The sequence below is a fragment of the Protopterus annectens genome, chromosome 5.part0 (genome assembly GCF_019279795.1).
Source record: "Protopterus annectens isolate FY-2018-M chromosome 5.part0, PAN1.0, whole genome shotgun sequence".
Lineage (NCBI taxonomy): Eukaryota > Metazoa > Chordata > Ceratodontiformes > Protopteridae > Protopterus > Protopterus annectens.
The window spans coordinates 1,371,889,026-1,371,909,237 of record NC_056735.1 but is presented as its reverse complement, the minus strand read 5'-3'; the positions used below and the strand labels follow the sequence as shown (position 1 = coordinate 1,371,909,237).

Below are 20,212 nucleotides of genomic sequence, written 5' to 3'. Positions count from 1 at the left end.
CTTGTCCAAAAACACACTCTCCCTGCTGGTCAAACACTCTACACATTCTGCATTGCCAAACTCTGGAACTCCCTCCCATTATTAAGTCTATGTAGTATGTTGTGAGTCATGTCCCTCTTATTATATAGGGAAAACCGAGCGTAAGCTGAAACAAAGAATATATGAACACAACTATAGTATAAGTAGTGTCGACATGAATAATGCCCTGGCAAGACATATAAAGGAGAATCCATCACATAAGTTTACTTTCGCAATATTACAACAAATTCGATTAGATCCAAGAGGTGGACCGTGGCAGTTATTACTTGAAGAGCAAGAACTTTTATGGCAGATTAGGACTTCTGCATACATTTTTCCTGGGCTCAATGAATATGTTTCGATTGGCAGTGTTTTAAAGCTAAAGGCGTTACGCAGGTGATGCAGGGGTGTCAAAATAAGGGGTTTTGATGTATACTAGTACGGTTACTATCATACTAGGTATTTTTTATAACGAATTGATTTTTGTTAAATAATATCAGTAGGATGTGGTGTTATGTGCACCCCTATTATAAATATTTTATGTGTGTTTTCCCCCCATATAGTAGAAACAAGCACAGGTAATACAGTTTGCTCATTATTTTAGGCTATTTTAGGCAATATTGCATACGGAATTTATCTTTGTTAAACAATATCAGCATGACGTGGGGTGGGCTTATTCATTATAAATGGTTTACGTGCGCTTCCCCTTATATAGTAGAAATAAGTGTATAAGTATACTTCATTTAAAGTGATTAACCAAAGAGCGTAGATGTGGTTTTAAAAAAAACATATGCATAAAATTAGTAACAGATGGTTTTGCATATAGGGTAAAAATGGTTTTAAAATGTTACTATATGTTTTCATTTATAGTTTATATCTGATCAGTAACATTTGGCTATTTTAAATACTGAGTTCTGGGTATTGACTAGCTGTGGATATATTAAATTGTTTATTGATTTCATTAATTGAACAATTAGATACTTAACGTTTAATCAATGTATATGTATAAGGTGTGGTTTCATTTTTCAACTTTGTCTGAAGAAGTTGGGACACGGATCCCTTCGAAAGCGCTAACTACAATAAAAAAGTTTTTATCTATATGCTGGTTCGTGATTGATAATAGGAAAAGCACCAACATTTCATCAGCTTGCCTGTTTGCTCTTACAATTTGTAATTAACTAAATGTTGTACTGACATGTCTGTTGAAGTTTTTCTCCCCAGACCTCTACTGAAAATGGGCTCATTTAGGCCCAGTGGACACTCCTGGTAAACAAATGTAAGTAAATAAAATAAATAAATAAAATTTCCCATCCCAGAAAGACAGTAAGAGAGTCATGCATTCCCTTGATGTTCATAGACAGCTTAGATTTTACGTTGACAAGGCCAAATCCATTAGGAAATCAGATCAGTTATTTGTCTCCCTTCACCCCAGGGCTCTGGGAAAAGCGGAGACAAAACAGACGATTTCTGTCTGAATTTCCAGGGCTATATCATTTTGCGACACCTACCATGGAAAACATCTAAATTCAAAAATTAAGCCCCCCCCCCCCCTGCATTGGAGCCTTTTTTTAAAGGACCGGATACTGCTTCCATTCTAAAGGCAGCTACGTGGACATCTGTCCATACCTAAACTAAGCACTACAGACTGGATCATATCTCCAAGTCTAGAGCGGGATTTGTTAGGGCAGTCCGACATGGTTTCATAGAAAACAGTTCAATGCCACACCCCTCTTCTTCCCTTTGAGCTTTGGCACTCACCCAGTGGTTTGGACTACTGCAACATGCTAGCCATAACAATTCCCTGGATATTTCTTCCCACAATATTTACTTCCCTGGACCCCTGTCTAGCAGAGTGACTGACATGATCCCCGAGGTGAATTTCCTATCTCCCATCCAATTGTCAAGGTTCCTTTTAAAAAGGGCCAAGGAGGCGCTCTGCTTGACGTTTATGGGCAGTCTGTTCCATTATCTTACCGTAACCATGGATGTCCTCTTCCATGTTGCGGTATTCATTCCCTCCCTATTACTCCCTTTATCAATTAAAATTATCCCTTCTTGGTTGACACAGGACTTGTACAGCTGTCTTGGGAATGGAGTCCAACTGGGGAATTCAGTTCTGAGGAAACGTATGTGCAGGCCTCGGCTTTATGGCACATGCTCCCTCAGCCAACATCAGATGTCCCACTTACCTGGCAGTGACTAGAAGCTTTTGTATACTGGATGGACGTTTAGGTAGCTAGCAGAGGATAACCACAATGGTTTGAAATATTGCAGCATGGGAGAGAAGGACATCTGTGGTTATGGTAAGATTTCATACAACTGTTCTTTATCCGCTCAAAAACCTACTGCTGGAAAGATTTACAAAAGTAAATGGAAGAGATTTGTGTTCTGGGCCCTTGAGGATCCAGACCCCTTTTATGCCCTTATACCAGTGGTACTTGATTTTTTAGCTTCAGTTTTCAGTGATGGGGCTATCTGTTCTACTGTTAAAGTCCAGTTGGCTGCCATTTCAAACTTACATTTAGGTAAAAATAATACTTTCTGAGCTTTTTCTAAATTATGCAAATCCTCTCACAAAGGAACCTTTTTACTCAGACCTCCACTGAAGGATTCTGCTTTTGCTTGGGATTTAACTATTTTGCTTCATGCTTGGACTCAAGGCCTCTTTGAACCCTCAGCTAGGTCAGACCTCATGTTTTTGTCTTGAAAAATGTTTTTCTAGTTGCTGTTACATCCGCTAGACGAGTATCCAAACTCGAGGCTTTGTCTTCCAAACCTCCTTATCTGCTTTTCCACAAAGACAGGGTTTCCTTACAGACCAACCTGTCTTTTTTGCCTTAGGTAGCTTTGGAGTCTAATATCAACCAGATCATTAACCTCAAGTTTTCTTTCAAAAAGTTTCAAACCATCATTTGGAGGTACATAGTCAACTTCGGCTTTATCTCCATAGAACCAAAGATTTCCAGAAGAGTGACCAGTTGTTTGTATCCTTCTCACCTAACAGATTGGGCAAGTCAGTTTCTAATGTTACACTGGCCAAATGGCTGAGTGTATCTCCTTCCTCTATAGTAAGAGGATTGTCCTTGCCAAAAGCTGCCTAGAGCTAATTCCACAAGGTCTATGGCTGCGTCTTCAGCTTTTTGGTCTAGAGCTTTCATAGGTTGTATTTGTGCATCTTCCACTTGGTCCACGTGCTCATACTTTTATTGCTCATTACAAATTGGATTTAGTTTCTAGGAACGGAGCTGCTTTTGACTCCACAGTACTATGTTATATCCTTCCATGAGGACCACCCAAGATTCATCTAGCTGGTGTCTCTGCCCCATCAGTTAAGGAATGAATGAAAAAGTTACATCAGATAAAAAAGTTATGTACTCACCATAGCATTACATCTGTGTCTTTTTTCATTCTTCTTCAACTTCCCGCCTTCCTAACCCCTTTCCCTTTGCTGCTGGAAAGGCCTAATAGTATCACTTTAGGAACTTTTGTTCCTTGTTTGAGCTCCAGCTCCTTTTCTTATTCTGTACCTTTTTGAATTATCTTACAGTATTATCCATTGACTCCTGTGGGTAGTAAACTCGATCTGTGGTGTATTAGGCTGCAGGAGCATCATGAGAGTTTGGATCCAAGGATCTGGAAAAAGCAACCAAGTTGTTTCCTGAATCCATCTGTTGAGGAAGAATGAAAATGGATAACATAGATGTGACAGTATGGTGAGTACATAACTTTTTTTCCCTTAACACGTTACAGACTCATTCCCTTTGGTATGACAGCATAGAAAACAGAGGATGGTTATGATTTCTATACCTAAAAAGTAGTAAGGATTCTTCATTTAAAAGTAACCATGTTTTTATTGTAATGGCATGTCACCAGCTGTATATTGTTAATATGCTTATAATACATATCTGCCAACTTTAGTGCTTGTTTTGAATGCAGTGCATGTGGTAAATCCATGTGTTTATACCTTTTGCGTTCAGGATCAGCGATTGAAAGAATTATCAAAAAAATCTCAGTCTAGTCCAGCGACAACAGCAGCTTCTCCTGTGTCTACTTCAGCTGGAAGTATAAACGGTACACCAGCCATAGATCTCTTTTCAACTCCCAATTCTTCAAATAGGTATGTTTGAGTCTTCTTTTTTCTCCCTAAATGATTTTTGTTTTTAAAGGACAGGTTTACATTCAACTGTGATGTACTGGAAGGAAAAAAGGAAGTTAATTATTGAAATTACCACACTTACCTGCTTTTGGATGCTGCAAGTACATATTTTTCATGTATTATAACTGTGTATTAGTATTTTCTGAGAAATAGATGATAAGCCTTGGAAGGAATTGTGATTGATAGGAGAGCATTGCAGGATGGGATATTTTCACTTTTTTGATGACCACACTCTAATCTGCATTGTCAGAAGAATGCCTTAAAAAGAATACTGAACTCATTTTCTTTTCTGCTGACCCCAGAAAACAGAGTTCAGCTGCAGTATTCTTAATATTTATTTGCTGATTTCTCCCAAAGGTTTTGTATTAAATATATTAGTCCTGTTGCATTTCGTAGTCTGTATTTTCATTTTCTGTTGTTTTAATTTGTTGAATGTGGATATTGTCTACTTTGCTCCACAAGTACCAGTGCAGCCAGAAAATGTTCCCTGAAGGCCACCAGGCATTGGTTGGATAATCTGGAGTTTGAACAAAAAATATGACCAAGTGCTACATACAGAAGAAAAATGATGCTTTGAGAAAATCTAGCCAGACTTGGAAATATGTCGAGAGGAGTGGGCGTCTTTATCATATATATGTATTTTCCTGTCAGTTTTCATCAGAAGCAGTGTTCCAGGGAATAAAGTGCCTCTGTTAGTTTGCTACTTTAATATCACCAGTGTGTGAGGGGAATGGAGAACAGTGGCAACATTACCCTACTTAGTCTTCTTCATTTAGGTATACTGGTATACTTCCTGAGTGTGGACAAACCATCTTCCGTGCTGGTGAGGATCATAGAGTCAGACCAGGTTCCTATTAGATTGTCGAAACTCCGTTCACGCGAATATGAAGTCATTGACACGTATTGCGCGAAATACGTAATCGTCGAACGTGCAAAACCGCAAAATTTGAAATGTCGAAGTGTTTTGGTTGTCCCATCTGCGGTATAGCTCAGTAAGGTAAGTGTGCGATAGTTGCAAACCTTAGGGTTAGGGTGCGGGTTAAGGTAAGTGCATTAGATAGGTAATGTGTGTAAGATTTAGTGTAGTGTTATAAGTAGGGTTTTGTTAAATGTATTTATGCGTACTATTTATTTTGTTTGGGTATATCTCCGTAGGGGAAGTGTGCAGTAGTTACGGACCTTAGGTTTAGGGAGGGGTTAAGGATAGTGCATAGATAGTTGTGTATGTGGGGTTTAATGTAGGGTTAGAAGTTGAGTTTTGGTGCTTTACTTTAGGGTTAGGAGTAGGGTTTGGTTGTTGTATGTATGTGCTTTATTTATTTTGTTTGGATAGGTAGTATGTAGCGGGTGGTGGGGTTGGCCGACTATGAAAGCTCAATATTTTAAATTTTGCAGTTTAGTGCATTCTGTATTTTCGCGGTTCGAGTAATACGTGTGTCTGTTTTGGTATTCGATGTAATGGATTTTCGTTGATTTAATATAGACCCGGTCAGACCATATAGTTACCCGACTGACTTGAGAATCTCCTGTCCTACAACAATCTGATGGGGAGCTTTACTGGATATTGTTACAGTTGAGTTTGCTGCCATTGAGGGATTTTGAAGAAAAGCAATCAAACATTTTCATTAACTTTGATTCTTCCAGTCAAAACTCTGGAGAAAAAAAGGATGAGAAACCCTGTGCTTCTCAGGTTTTTTCACTTGCTCCTTCCATTCCCCTAGAGGAGTTCAAATTCAAGTTTACATGCTTAAACACAAACATTGTACATATCAAAGCAAATAAACAAATACAGCAATCTGTGTAAGGCAATTTCCAAGCCTCAGACAAATAACTTAATTTGTGAAGTCATGCATTAGTGTGTTCTGGTTTGTAGTGCTGAATCTGCTGGAAGGATATCCCCACCCCCACTTACGTACCCACAGTCTCGAGCCTTTTACTACTGAAGGTAAAGCTAAATTAACACTTTAGCATGTTTTACTCTTATCAGTGTAATATATGCCTGGAAAGACAGTGAAAAGCCCATAGCAATAAAATTAAATTCTGTGACTTGAGTCAAGTATTTAAAGTTTAGAGACCTTGTTTTTGTATCCATGAACATTCTACCTCGCTTGATTGTTTTTGGTAGTAAACCATCGGGGGGGTGTAACTGCTTTCCACTGAAGGAACTGACTGGGCCTCCCTGCATCTCAACTTGTTCCTCCATTACTTTTGTCTGTGCGTCTCCAAATTCCATCACTTCTCTACTCTATGCCCCAAGTGTTCGTACCATCCAGCTGATTCACTCAACAGTAAGGTATATTGGATGTCCTTCATGGATGCATCTGCAGTCATAACAACTGGGTTGTCCTGTCGTCAGGCAGCCCTTCAGTCGGCCGGATTCCAAAGTCCGGGTCCGGCTTCGGCTGATGTCGCACTTCACCCGACGTCATCTCTGTTGGTCCTCGGGTATAAAGGCATCAGCCGACGCCATTTTCCTCAGTCTTTCTTGCCGCGTGGCGCCCGAAGCAGAAGCTGTTCGCAAGTGCCGGTCGGTCGGATCCAGAGATTACTTCTACCGAATACTACTTCGAAGACTTCTAAAGCTAAGTACCCCGTTGGGGACTCTTTCTTGCCTCAGCCGATGTCAGAAAAAGTTAATAATTGTTTAACCTGTGGGAAACAAATACCTCATAAAGATTTCCACTCTTACTGTCTGCCTTGTTTAGGCCCAGCCCACGACGTAGCAGCCTCTTCGCCTGTGCTTCTTTCAACCGACGAACGCTTAGGCGTCGGTCGGAGTTTGCTGAACAGTTTTTCGGTTCTGATTTTGCGTACATTATGCCGCCGGATCCTCCGACTACCCAATCTGCCAAAAAACGCAAAGATAAAGACCGACACTCGCGGTCCGCGGTTTCGCTGAAACCATGGTTAAGCAAACCGCGAGTGTCTCGGTTTCGGCCGAAACCGAGAAAACTGATCAAAGTACAGCTGAATCTATCTCTACAACTGAGGCCCCTGCTACCATTCTTGAATCGGCCTCAGAAATTATACCCACTTCGGTGGTTGCCACTGACTTATCAGACACCATTCCCTTGGATGTCTCTACCCCAGCACGTGGTGCTGCTAGGCCTCCAGCAGCCATGTCCATTAAGGCCTTCGCCAGGGCTAAAGCAGCCAAGACTACTAAAACAGTGCCTGTTAAACCCCCTTCAACCAGGCCCTCCTCTAGTTCTCAAATGCTTACTCTGGCAGAAGATTTAATTTCATTAATTAGAGGATCTCAATCTCACCCAGACAGGGCCTCTCAGCCCCCAGAGAAGAGACCTAGGGCAGAGCCCCTGAGCCAGTGTCATCTGATGATTCAGCCGATGAATCAGACATAACTGACCAGCCAGAGGCTCCTTTCTCTAATTTTGAAGACTCTGATGCTGAAGAATCCATTCCAGCTGCTTCCCCACCAGAAGAATTTTCCTTTGGGGAAACCTTACATGCCATGCAGAGCAGTTCCAATGGCAGCAACAGGATTTTTCAGACTCCAGAAAAGACTTAGGACTTTTCTGCACCTTCCACAACACAGGCCCTTAGCTATACCTCCTGTTCTCTCTGTGGTGGATGATGCTTTCAATGATGTCTGCTCCGCTCCAGATTCTCTACCTCCAGCCCCTGCCAAACCAGACAGATTTTACAGGGTGCCAGACACTCATCACCACCTTTACAAGGCCCCTCTTGCAGACCCCGAAACTATATCCCAGGGTCCCAAGGCAGTAGCCGTGACCATAGCTAAAACCCTATTCCTTCTGAAAGGGAAGCAAGGTCATTAGACAGATGGGGCAAAAAGGTCTACACTTCAGCTACTCTCTCAGCTAGAGCTTTAAACTGTCAGTTTCACATGATACAATACCAAGAGTTTATGCTTGATCAGTTAACTAAAAAGCTAACCACTGATGAATCTCTTGATAAGAAATATGTATTAGAAATGGTAAATAACATACAACAGGTTAGTAACCATTCCTTAAAATGTGGCTATGATGCACTGGAGGCTTCATTTAGATCAGCCATGACTGGCACAGTGATAAGAAGGCATGCATGGCTAAAGGAGCAAGCTTTACCGGATCATGTTAAAGCAAAGTTACTAGATGCTCCTATGGATAAGACAAGTTTGTTTGGTACACCTGCCCAGCAGGTTATGAAGAAAATGGAAGAAAAGGCAAAATCCGTTCAAACGGTTAAAGATTTCTTGCAGGTTCAGCCCCCAAGGTTTAGCAGGAACTGGCCTGCCAAAAATTGGTCCTTTCCTGACTCCACAAGATCTCAAAGGGGCAGAAACAGACGTTCCAGAGGCAGAAACCAATCCAGAGGAGGTGCCTACAGAGGACGACAGTGGCAAGGTAACAACAGAGGCACAGACACAACCACTGCCACCACATCAACACAACCACAGTGACTTAATCCTAAATCCGCCTACCAGGGAACAAATAGCAGCTCCTCTAGGCGGAAAGTTAACCTTATTTTCAGAAAACTGGCACTATATAACAAAAGACAAGTGGATTTTACAAACCATAGATCAAGGATACCGGTTCCACTTCCACACTTTACCAATCAAAAGAGGAATGCCAAATCTACCTCCAAATCAAAAAACAGAGGCTCTACAACAGATAATGCAGTTAGCAAACATGAGAGCTGTGGAAAACGTGCCAACTGCAGAGCAAGGAAAGGGGTTCTACTCAAGACTATTCCTAGTTCCAAGAAAGGAAAAAGTTGGAGACCAATTCTCGACCTGTCCGCCTTAAATACATACATCATTGTCCCAAAATTCAAAATGCTGACCCTACAGCAACTTCTTCCCATGCTGGGCAAGGAGTGTTGGCTGGTAACTCTAGATCTCGAGGAGGCATACCTGCACGTCCCCATTCGACCAATCTGCAGAAGATACCTCAGATTTCTTGCAGGATCAGAGCACTATCAATTCTCAGCATTGCCCTTTGGCTTATCTACTGCCAAGAGTATTCACAAAATGCCTGGCATCAGTAATTGCCCATTGCAGACTACAGGGAATACAAATTTACCCATACCTGGACGACTGCCTGCTACAAGGGGACAACAAAAGCAAGCTGACAACAGATTTACAAAGGGTCATCTACTTGCTACAAGCACTGGGATACACAGTCAATCTACAAAAGTCAAGGCTGATACCATCCCAAACAAGGACATTCTTGGGCGCGGAATTGGACACAGTAAAACAAATGGCATTCCTAACTGCAGAAAAACAAAAGAACTCCCTCTTTACTTCTTGGCACTAACAAAGCTGAACAAGTTAACAGCAAGAAAAGTACTGCAGGCCTTGGGCTTCATGGCATCATGCATAATCCTGGTCCCACTTGCCAGACTACATATGAGAAAACTACAGTGGTACCTAAAGAATTTATGGTCCCAACACAGTCACAGCCTAGAGACAGAAATCCCACTAATTCCATGCTTAAAACAGGAGTTCCTATGGTGGGCTCAGGCATGCCAGACAAACCCAGGCCTACCCTTTCGCAGATGTCAAGCAAGCCAGACCATCACAACAGACGCTTCAGACCTAGGATGGGGGCCCACATGCTGGACAAATGCGTGCAAGGATTGTGGACACAGGATCAACTTCACCTGCACATCAACCTAAAAGAAATGCTGGCAGTAAAACTGGCAATCCAAAGGTTCAGACCATTTCTCAAAGAGGGCCAGTTGATGATAAGGACAGACAACACCACAGTCATGTGGTACATCAACAAGCAGGGAGGCACTCATTCATACCCCTATGCAGAATGACTTTGGAGCTGTGGAACCTGGCACTCAGCTACAACATCCAGTTACAGGCAATGTTTGTACCGGAAAAGAAAATATTCTAGCAGACATATTAAGCAGAACCACATCGGATGCCCACGAATGGAAACTGCACCCGGACATTTTCAAGACCATCTCAACGAAATGGGGAATGCCTCAGATAGACCTATTTGCATCACCTCTCAATCACCAGCTCAAAAAATTCTGCACAAGGACATTACACCCACTGGCATGGAAAGTGGATTCGCTCTCCTTCAGCTGGAAAGGCCTGACAGCATATGCATTCCCACCTCTTCCCTTGATACACAAAGTATTACTAAAAATCAAGGAAGAACGTCCAAGGATAATCCTGATAGCTCCAAACTGGCCAAGACAACACTGGTACCCACTGCTGAGGAGCATGTCTCAGAACAATATGTGGCCAATACCCCTGATGCCTTTGATGCTAACTCAGAACAACTACAGCATCATACATCCAAACCTAAAAATGTTGCAACTGACTGCATGGAACATCACATAGCAACAGCTAACCCAGAACTTTCTCAAAGAGTTAAAGACATTATTCTTGAAGCACGCAGACCTTCAACAAGAAGGAACTATGCTGGAAAATGGAAAAGGTTTGTCATTTGGAGTACTGAAAGAGGAAAAGATGTGTCAAACATAGATATGCCTAACATTCTAGAGTATCTGGCGAACTTCTTCATTCAGGCTTGTCCTACTCCTCCATCAAGATACATGCATCAGCTATTTCAGCAGAATACAGCTTTGATCCACCTGTTTTTTCGCACCCTTTGCTCAGGCAGTTCCTCAGAGGAATCAAGAATGTAAAACCTCCAAGGAAACCACCTTTGCCAGCTTGGGACTTAAACTTTGTGCTAGAAAAGTTGACACTATCACCCTTTGAACCAGCAGCAACAGCAGACCTACAACACCTGTCATGGAAAACTGCTTTCCTACTGGCAATTACTTCAGCAAGGAGGGTTTCAGAGCTACAGGCCTTAATGGCAGTGCAACCCTTCCTAATCTTCCACCAAGATAGAGTGTCCATGAGGACTAATCCTACATTTATGCCTAAGGTGGTATCCAGAGTGTCTTTAAACCAGGCAATCCACCTACCTACCTTCTTTCCCAACCCACAAAACAGAGGGAAAGAATACTGTATACCTTGGATGTACATAGACAGCTACGCTACTACTTGGACAGAACAAAAATAGCAGAAAGACTGACCAACTTTTTGTAGCCTATGCAACAGGAAGGGAAGGAAAAGCTATTTCCAAACAGACAATCTCCAAATGGATAGGAAATTGCATACGATTCTGTTACTCCTTCCATGGAAAACCAATTCCACAGAACATAAGACCTCATTCTACAAGGGCAACAGCCACTACCACAGCCTTCTTACGAGGAGTGGCAACCAAAGACATTATTGAGGCGGCTACTTGGACCTCCGTGCATACATTTGCCAAGCATTATAACTTACCTCTATATTCCAGATCCCGAGCAGGGTTTGCCACTGCTGTACTGCAAGGGATCCTAAACACACCATAATCTAGTTTTATCCTCCTCCCTAGTTGGCTGTGGTATTCTACCCAGTTGTTATGACTGCAGATGCATCCATGAAGGACATAGTACAGTTTTGTACCTACCATAAATGTAGATGTCCGAACTGGATAGCATCTGCAGTCAGGATTACCCTCCCTCCTTCCCCTCTGTGGTACTCCTAGGGTATTTTACCCTCCTAATAGCTAGCTGGTGGGGGGGAGTCTTTTATGGTGTATTTGTTTGTATATATGTACATACATGCTTATTTTTGTGTTTACCTCTATCTTTTTGGAAACATTGGCATCTATCCAAATTTTAACCTCCAGGAGGGCTACTGGCATCTGGGGCAAGAAACACTGAGGAAAATGGCGTCGGCTGATGACTTTATACCCGAGGACTAACAGAGATGACGTCGGGTGAAGTGCGACATCAGCCGAAGCCGGACCCGGACTTTGGAATCCGGCCGACTGAAGGGCTGCCTGACGACAGGACAACCCAGTTGTTATGACTGCAGATGCTATCCAGTTCGGACATCTACATTTATGGTAGGTACAAAACTGTACTTTTCTTCTATTTTCTTAACAGTTAATGTGTGTTTCATTTTTGTTCAACCTTGTAATAGAAAGCTACAAATTAGATTTTACTGTGTTCAAATGTCCTTCAAGGATGCATCTGCAGTCCTAACAAATGGGTTGTCCTGTCCTCAGGCAGCCCTTCGGTCGGCCGGATTCCAAAGTTTGGGTCTGGCCTCGGCTGATGTCGCACTTCACCCGACGTCATAGCTGCAGTTCTTCGGGTATAAAGGTATCAGCCAACGCCATTTTCCTCAGTCTTTCTTGCCGCGTGGCGCCCGAAGCAGAAGCTGTTCGCAAGTGCCGGTCGGTCAGAACCAGAGATTACTACTACCGAAGACTTCTAAAAAGCTAAGTACCCCGTTGGGGACTCTTTCTTGCCTCAGCCGATGTCAGAAAAAGTGAATAACTATTTAACTTGTGGGAAACAAATACCTCATAAAGATTTCCACTCTTACTGCCTACCTTGTTTAGGCCCAGACCACGACGTAGCAGCTTGTCTAGCCTGTGCTTCTTTCAACCGACGGACACTTAGACGTCGGTCGGAATTTGCTGAGGAGTTTTTCGGCTCCGCTTTTGCTTACAACATGCCATCGGAAACTCTGACTTCGCAATTAACTAAAAAGCGCAAGGAAAAGGACCGACACTCGCGGTCCGCGGTTTCGGCCGAAACCGCGGTTAAGTCAACCGCGAGTGTCTCGGTTTCGGCTGAAACCGAGTCCTCTGTCCTTCCTTCGGCCGAAAGCTTACTTCCTACGGAGGCCTCATCCAGCATGACTGAATCTGCTACTGAAATCCCACCTGCTCCTGCAGGTTCACAGGATTTATCTGATACTATTCCTTTAGATATATCTACTCCTGCACGTGGAGCTGCTAGGCCCCCTGCATCCATGTCGATTAAGGCTTTTGCCAGGGCTAAAGCAGCAAAATCAACCAAGAATGTGCCTGCTAAGACCCCCTCTCACAGGCCTAGCTGTAGTACTCAAATGCTTAGTCTAGCAGAGGATCTTATTTCTTTGATCCGGGGATCCCAACCTCACCCTGACAGGGCCTCTCACCCACCTCCAGAGAAGAGGCCTAGAGCAGAGCCCCCTGAGCCAGTTTCTTCAGATTACTCCTCTGATGATTCAGAAAATACAGACCCTCCAGAGGGCCCTTATTCTCCTTATGAGGACTCTGATGCAGAAGACTCCATTCCTTCTGCCTCTCCTCCTGAGGAATTTTCTTTTGGGGAAACCTTGCATGCTATGAGGGAACAATTTCAATGGCAGGGCCAGGATTTTTCAGACTCTAGGAAAAGGCTTAGGACCTTTTTGCATTTGCCACAGCAATAGGCCTTTAGCCATTCCTCCAGTACTTACTGTTGTGGATGATGCATTTAATGATTCTTGTACTGCTCCTGATTCACTTCCTCCGGCCCCTGCTAAGCCCGACAGGTACTACAGGGTTCCGGACACACATTATCATTTGTATAAGGCTCCTTTTGCAGATCCTGAAACTATTTCTCAGGGACCCAAGGCAGTAGCAGCTACCTCTGCCAAAAACCCCCTCCCCTCTGAAAGGGAATCTAGGGCCTTAGAGAGATGGGGTAAAAAAGTTTACACTTCTGCTACTCTTTCGGCTAGGGCTTTAAACTGTCAATTCCACATGATTCAGTATCATGAATTTATGTTAGATCAGTTAACTAAAAAACTGTCCTCGCCTGAACCATTAGACAAAAAATCTCTTCAGGAAATGGTACATAACATTCAGCAGGTCAGTAATCATTCCTTAAAATGCGGCTATGATGCACTGGAGGCTTCCTTTAGATCAGCTATGACTGGTACAGTGATCAGAAGGCATGCATGGTTAAAAGAGCAGTCCTTACCAGACCATGTTAAATCAAAGCTTCTAGATGCTCCCATGGATAAGCTCAATTTGTTTGGCTCCCCTGCACAGCAGGTGCTGAAGAAGATGGAAGAGAAAGCAAAATCTGTCCAGACAGTCAAGGATTTCTTACAGGTACAGCCTCCAAGGTTTAGTAGGAACTGGCCTTCCAAGAATTGGTCCTTTCCAGACACCACCAGAGCACAGAGAGGCAGGAATAGGCGCCCAAGAGGCAGGGGTCAATCCAGAGGTGCCTACAGGGGACGTCAGTGGCAGCCTAACAACCAGCGAAGTACTGCCACAGATCCAGCCACTATCACTTCCACAGGACAATCACAGTGACTTGGCTCTGAGACCGCCTACCAGGGAACAACTAGAAGCACCCTTAGGCGGAAAGCTAGCCTTATTTTCGGAAAACTGGCATCACATCACAGGAGACAAATGGATTTTGCAGACAATAGACCAAGGTTACAGGTTTCGTTTCCATACTCTACCAAGGAAGAGAGGAATGCCAAACCTACCTCCAAATCAAAAGACAAAAGCTCTAGAACAAATAGACCACTTGATAAGGATGAGAGCTATAGAAAAGGTACCGTCTATGGAACAAGGGCAAGGATTTTACTCCAGACTTTTCCTGGTGCCAAGAAAAGAAAACCAATGGAGACCTATTCTCGACCTGTCCGCTCTAAACACATATCTCATTGTTCCAAAATTCAAAATGCTGACCCTACAGCAGCTTCTTCCCATGCTGGGCAAGGAGTCTTGGCTGGTAACTCTAGATCTCAAGGAGGCATACCTGCACGTCCCCATACTACCAAATTGCAGAAGATACCTCAGATTTCTTGCAGGATCAGAGCATTATCAATTCTCAGCATTGCCCTTTGGCTTATCTACTGCGCCCAGAGTATTCACGAAATGCCTGGCATCAGTAATTGCTCATTGCAGGCTTCAGGGAATTCAAATTTACCCTTACCTGGACGACTGCCTGTTACAAGCGGACAACAAAAACAAATTAGAAAAAGATTTGAAAAAGGTCATTCATCTACTACAAGCCTTGGGATACACAGTCAATATAAAAAAGTCAAGGCTGATACCATCCCAAACAATAACATTCTTGGGTGCAGAACTGGACACATCAAATCAAATGGCATCCCTCACAGCAGAAAAGCAGAAGCACCTTCCTCTCTATTTCATGGCATTAACAACGCAGAACCAGCTAACAGCAAGGAAAGTCCTGCAAGCCCTGGGTTACATGGCATCCTGCATAATATTGATTCCACATGCCAGACTACATATGAGGAAGTTGCAATGGTACCTAAGGAATTTATGGTCTCAGCACAAGCACAGCCTAGAAACCCAAATTCCAATAATTCCTTGCCTGAAGTAAGAATTCCAATGGTGGGCTCAGGCCTGTCAATTGAACAAGGGACTGCCCTTCCACAGCCCTCAACCAAGCCAGACTATCACCACAGACGCCTCAGACCTCGGTTGGGGGGCACACATGCTGGACAAGTGCATACAAGGCCTATGGACTCAAGACCAGCTGAACCTACACATAAATCAAAAGGTGATGCTGGCAGTAAAACTGACAATTCAGACATTCAGACCGTTTCTTCGACAGGGTCAATTGTTGATAAGGACGGACAACACCACAGTTATGTGGTACATCAACAAACAGGGGGGCACACATTCATACCCTCTATGCCGGATGGCAGTGGACCTCTGGAATGTGGCCCTGAGCTTCAACATTCAGCTACAGGCAATATTTGTACCAGGAAAAGAAAATATACTAGCAGACATCCTAAGCAGAACTACCACGGATGCCCACGAATGGATGCTGCATCCAGACATCTTCAAATCCATTACAAGGAAATGGGGACTATCAGAAATAGACTTATTCGCATCCCCACACAACCACCAATTGAAAAAATTCTGCACAAGGGCATACCACCCACTTGCTTGGAAGGTGGACTCTCTATCTTTCAGTTGGAAAAACCTGACAGCATATGCTTTCCCACCTCTTCCTTTGATGCACAAGGTGCTACTGAAGATCAAAGAAGACCGGCCAAGGATCATCCTGATAGCTCTAGACTGGCCGAGGCAGCATTGGTACCCATTACTGAGGAGTATGTCTCGGGAACAAATATGGCCTCTGCCCCTAGTTCCCTTACTGTTAACACAGAACAACTTCAAAACCCTGCATCCAAACCTAAAAACGCTGCAGCTAGCTGCCTGGAACATTGCATAAGACAAAATAACCCAGATTTATCTCAAAGGGTTATGGACATTATCTTGGAGGCTCACAGACCGTCAACAAGGAAAACTTATTCAGCAAAATGGAAAAGATATCTCATTTGGAGTGCAGCAAAAGGAGAAAATGTGTCACTGGTAAACATAGCTAACATCCTGGAATACTTGGCAGAACTTTTCCACAATGGCCTGTCCTATTCTTCCATTAAGATTCATGCATCAGCTATTTCGGCAGAATACAACATGGATCCTCCAGTCTTCTCACATCCTCTACTCAGGCAGTTTCTGAGAGGAATTAAAAATGTAAAACCACCAAGGAAGCCACCATTGCCCGCTTGGGACTTGAACTTTGTGCTAGAAAAATTGACACTCCCTCCTTTTGAGCCAGCAGCAACAGCAGAATTACAGTACTTATCATGGAAAACTGCTTTCCTGCTTGCAATCACTTCAGCAAGAAGGGTTTCTGAATTACAGGCATTAATGGCAGTACAGCCCTTCCTTATCTTCCATCAAGATAGAGTGTCCGTGAGAACTAATCCTACTTTTATGCCAAAGGTGGTCTCCAGGGTATCTTTAAACCAAGCTATCCACCTGCCTACATTCTTCCCCAACCCACAGAACAGGGGAGAAAGGCTATTACATACCTTGGATGTACATAGACAATTGCGCTACTACCTGGACAGAACCAAGAGCAATAGAAAAACTGACCAGTTACTGGTAGCATATGCAACAGGAATGGAAGGAAAAGCAATTTCAAAACAGACAATCTCTAAGTGGATAGGAAATTTTATTAGATTTTGTTACTCTTACCATGGGAAGACAACTCCAGAAAACATCAGACCTCATTCCACAAGGGCTACAGCCACTACTACAGCTTTTTTACGAGGAGTGGCTACCAAAGACATTTTAGAGGCTGCTACTTGGAGCTCCGTGCATACATTTGCCAAGCATTATAATCTACCCTTATACTCCAGATCCCGAGCAGGTTTTGCCACTGCTGTTTTGCAAGGGATCTTAACTACACCATAATCTTATTATTACCTCCTCCCCCAGTTTGGCTATGGTATTCTACCCATTTGTTAGGACTGCAGATGCATCCTTGAAGGACATAGTACAGTTTTGTACCTACCATAAATGTAGATGTCTGAGAGGTATGCATCTGCAGTCAGGATTACCCTCCCTCCTTCCCCTCTGTGGTACTCCTAGGGTATTTGCCCATATTCTAGCTAGCTGGGGGAATCTATTATGGTGTATTTGTTTGTATATATGTACATACATGTTTATTTTTATTTGCTCTCTGTTATTTGGAAACTTTTACATTTATCCAAATTTAGCCTTCCTAGGGGGCACCTGGTATCTGGGGCAAGAAACACTGAAGAAAATGGCGTCGGCTGATACCTATATACCCGAAGAACTGCAGCTATGACGTCGGGTGAAGTGCGACATCAGCCGAGGCCAGACCCAGACTTTGGAATCCGGCCGACCGAAGGGCTGCCTGAGGACAGGACAACCCATTTGTTAGGACTGCAGATGCATACCTCTCGGACATCTACATTTATGGTAGGTACAAAACTGTACTTTCTGGCTAATTGATGTTCTTCGTATTTCACTGTTGCAGTCATCACATTTGGGTTATCTGCTTGCAGTAACCCTCAGTCGGCCTGATTAACAAAGTCTTGGGTCCTGCGTTGGTTGCTGTCTCTTCTTCTGTGACATCCGGTAGTCAGGGGTATAAAACATGCAGCGAACGCCATTACATCAGTCTTTCTTACCGTGCGGTGCCCAAAGCAGAAGCAGTTTGCACGTGCCGGTCGGCCGACTCCTGAAATTTTCGTTTTCGAGTTTCAGAACCGAAGTCTTCAACTTAAAGCTAAGTACCCCCTTGGGGAAACTTTTTCTTGCTCTAAACCAATGTCAGTAAAATTAAATAATTGCATTTCTTGTGGAAAGCAAATACCTCATAAAGATTTTCATTCGTACTGTATTTCTTGCCTAGTCCCTGACCACGACGTACCTCGCTGTAGGTTTTGTGCTTTATTTAAACAATGAACTATCCATAGTCTGTTTATTTTTGCTTCTAAATATTTTGGTGCTCGGTTCAGTTATCCAGAAATGTCTTCGGTAAGCCATCCGACTACCGACATTCCGAAAAAATGCAAAGATAAAGACGGAGACAGGCTGCCTAGGTCCAAAGCTGCCAACGACTCTTCTCCTAAGCCAGTTCACCGGTACTTAGAGAGGCACTTTCGCAGCCCCTGTTACCCGCTACTTCAGATTTGCAGGCCTCTACTGAGACCCATTCGAAGTCCGGTATGCCGCGAGATGTGTGGAACTGTGGAACCTGCGGATGTCTCTACCTTGGATGGGTCCGGAGCTGCTGTGCAGGCACCGGCTTCTGAGGGTGTATTCAGGCCTACTGACTTGCATATTAAACCAATGCCATCTTCTTCTTCAAGGCCTAAGACTCGATCCATGCCTAGAAAACTGACGCCCAGACTGCATGGTCAGGCCTCTATGCCAAAAACAAATAAGAATGGCTGAAGACCTTATTGGGGAAGGCAACCTTCCCCCACTAAGAGAACTAGGACTGAGTTTTGGGCATCCAAGAAGTTTAATGTTCACACCAAAAACGAACCAAGACAGCAAACCAACAAATAGAACAGTAAAAATTCAGTTAGAAATTCAGTTAGAAATTCAACAATACTGAGCGCTTTCACCCGCTCGATTACCTGCGGGTTTCATCAGAGTACATCTTACACTTCATTGCACCAGCTTATATACTACCAAAATAACCAATGTTTCAATTAATCTTAATTTAATTAATTGTGTAATTCCTAATTGTGTGTTTTCAAAAAAGTAGATGTTATTTGATACCTTAAAGACAACAACAATAAACTGCTAAATAGGATTTCTTTGTTTGTGTAGTTTAAGTTGAGGGCTATTTAACCAATAAAAATGATAATACTTGTTAAAAACTATCATAAATATGTTATAAATATTTTAATCCAGCATGTATAAATTAATTTTATATACATTGAATATTAATAAATATAAAGTAGAATAAAAAAATGTCATCAAATCATTCATTCCAATGTAAACATTATTTTATAATTAAAAAACATATTATATAAATACCAGAATAAATAAATAAACAAAATTAATAATATTAATATTACACACTACATATTACTACTTATAATCTTAGATAAATTTTAGATTGCAGTATGATTTATAATTTCTTGTTTTTTATCATTTCTTGTTTTTTATCAATTGTATAAATAAATGTAATTATATAAATATTAATATTACAAAAAAGTATTTTGTATATATATACTAAAATAGTTAAATTCTAACCTTAAAATGTTTGTAAAATGTGTTATATGTAATTTTTAAAAAAAATCATTCAAAACAATCTTCATAGACTTTCATTTCAACCATATTTAAATATAATATAATATATAAAATTCCAATTAAACACTTATAGACTTTTGTTTTAAAATACTTGTAATACTAATGTGGCCATTCAAACCCGGTGTTGTACTGGCATTGCAACGAAGTTGCCACAAACATTCTTTAGTTAATAGTAAATTGTCCAAATCCCCTTCTTTTTCCTCAGGATTATAAATTCTGTCAATAATAAAAAAGATGAATCTTTTATAATTAACACATGTGATACTGTGTGTGTAAAGGGCATTTGATTCTTTTTTGTTTTTCACATCCCTGACATGTTCCATAATTCTATTGTGTAATTTTCTCTTGGTCTTACCTATGTAATATGCTGGGCATGAAATACAACTTGCCATATAAATAACCCATTTAGTGTTACAGTTACATATACCTGGGCATTTAAGTGTTTTCCATAGTTATACACGGTACAATAGGGTCCATCATTTATATATTTACAACTTTTACAAAATCCACATTTTTTCATTCTGGATATAGTCTCTCCTTGTACCCTGCTTTCGAACATCTCTTTCATATTCATGCCCCTACTATATGTAACTGA

At 42.2% G+C, this 20,212-nt stretch overlaps 1 protein-coding gene across 1 annotated transcript in view; it reads left to right on the top strand.

Moving 5' to 3' along the window:
* PICALM (phosphatidylinositol binding clathrin assembly protein) overlaps positions 1–20,212 on the top strand; it is a 1,485,257-nt gene that overhangs the window by 187,381 nt on the left and 1,277,664 nt on the right. Inside the window, exon 4 of the mRNA XM_044072003.1 lies at positions 3,996–4,135. Coding sequence (XP_043927938.1) covers positions 3,996–4,135 — 140 coding nt within the window. The remainder of the gene's footprint in view (positions 1–3,995; positions 4,136–20,212) is intronic.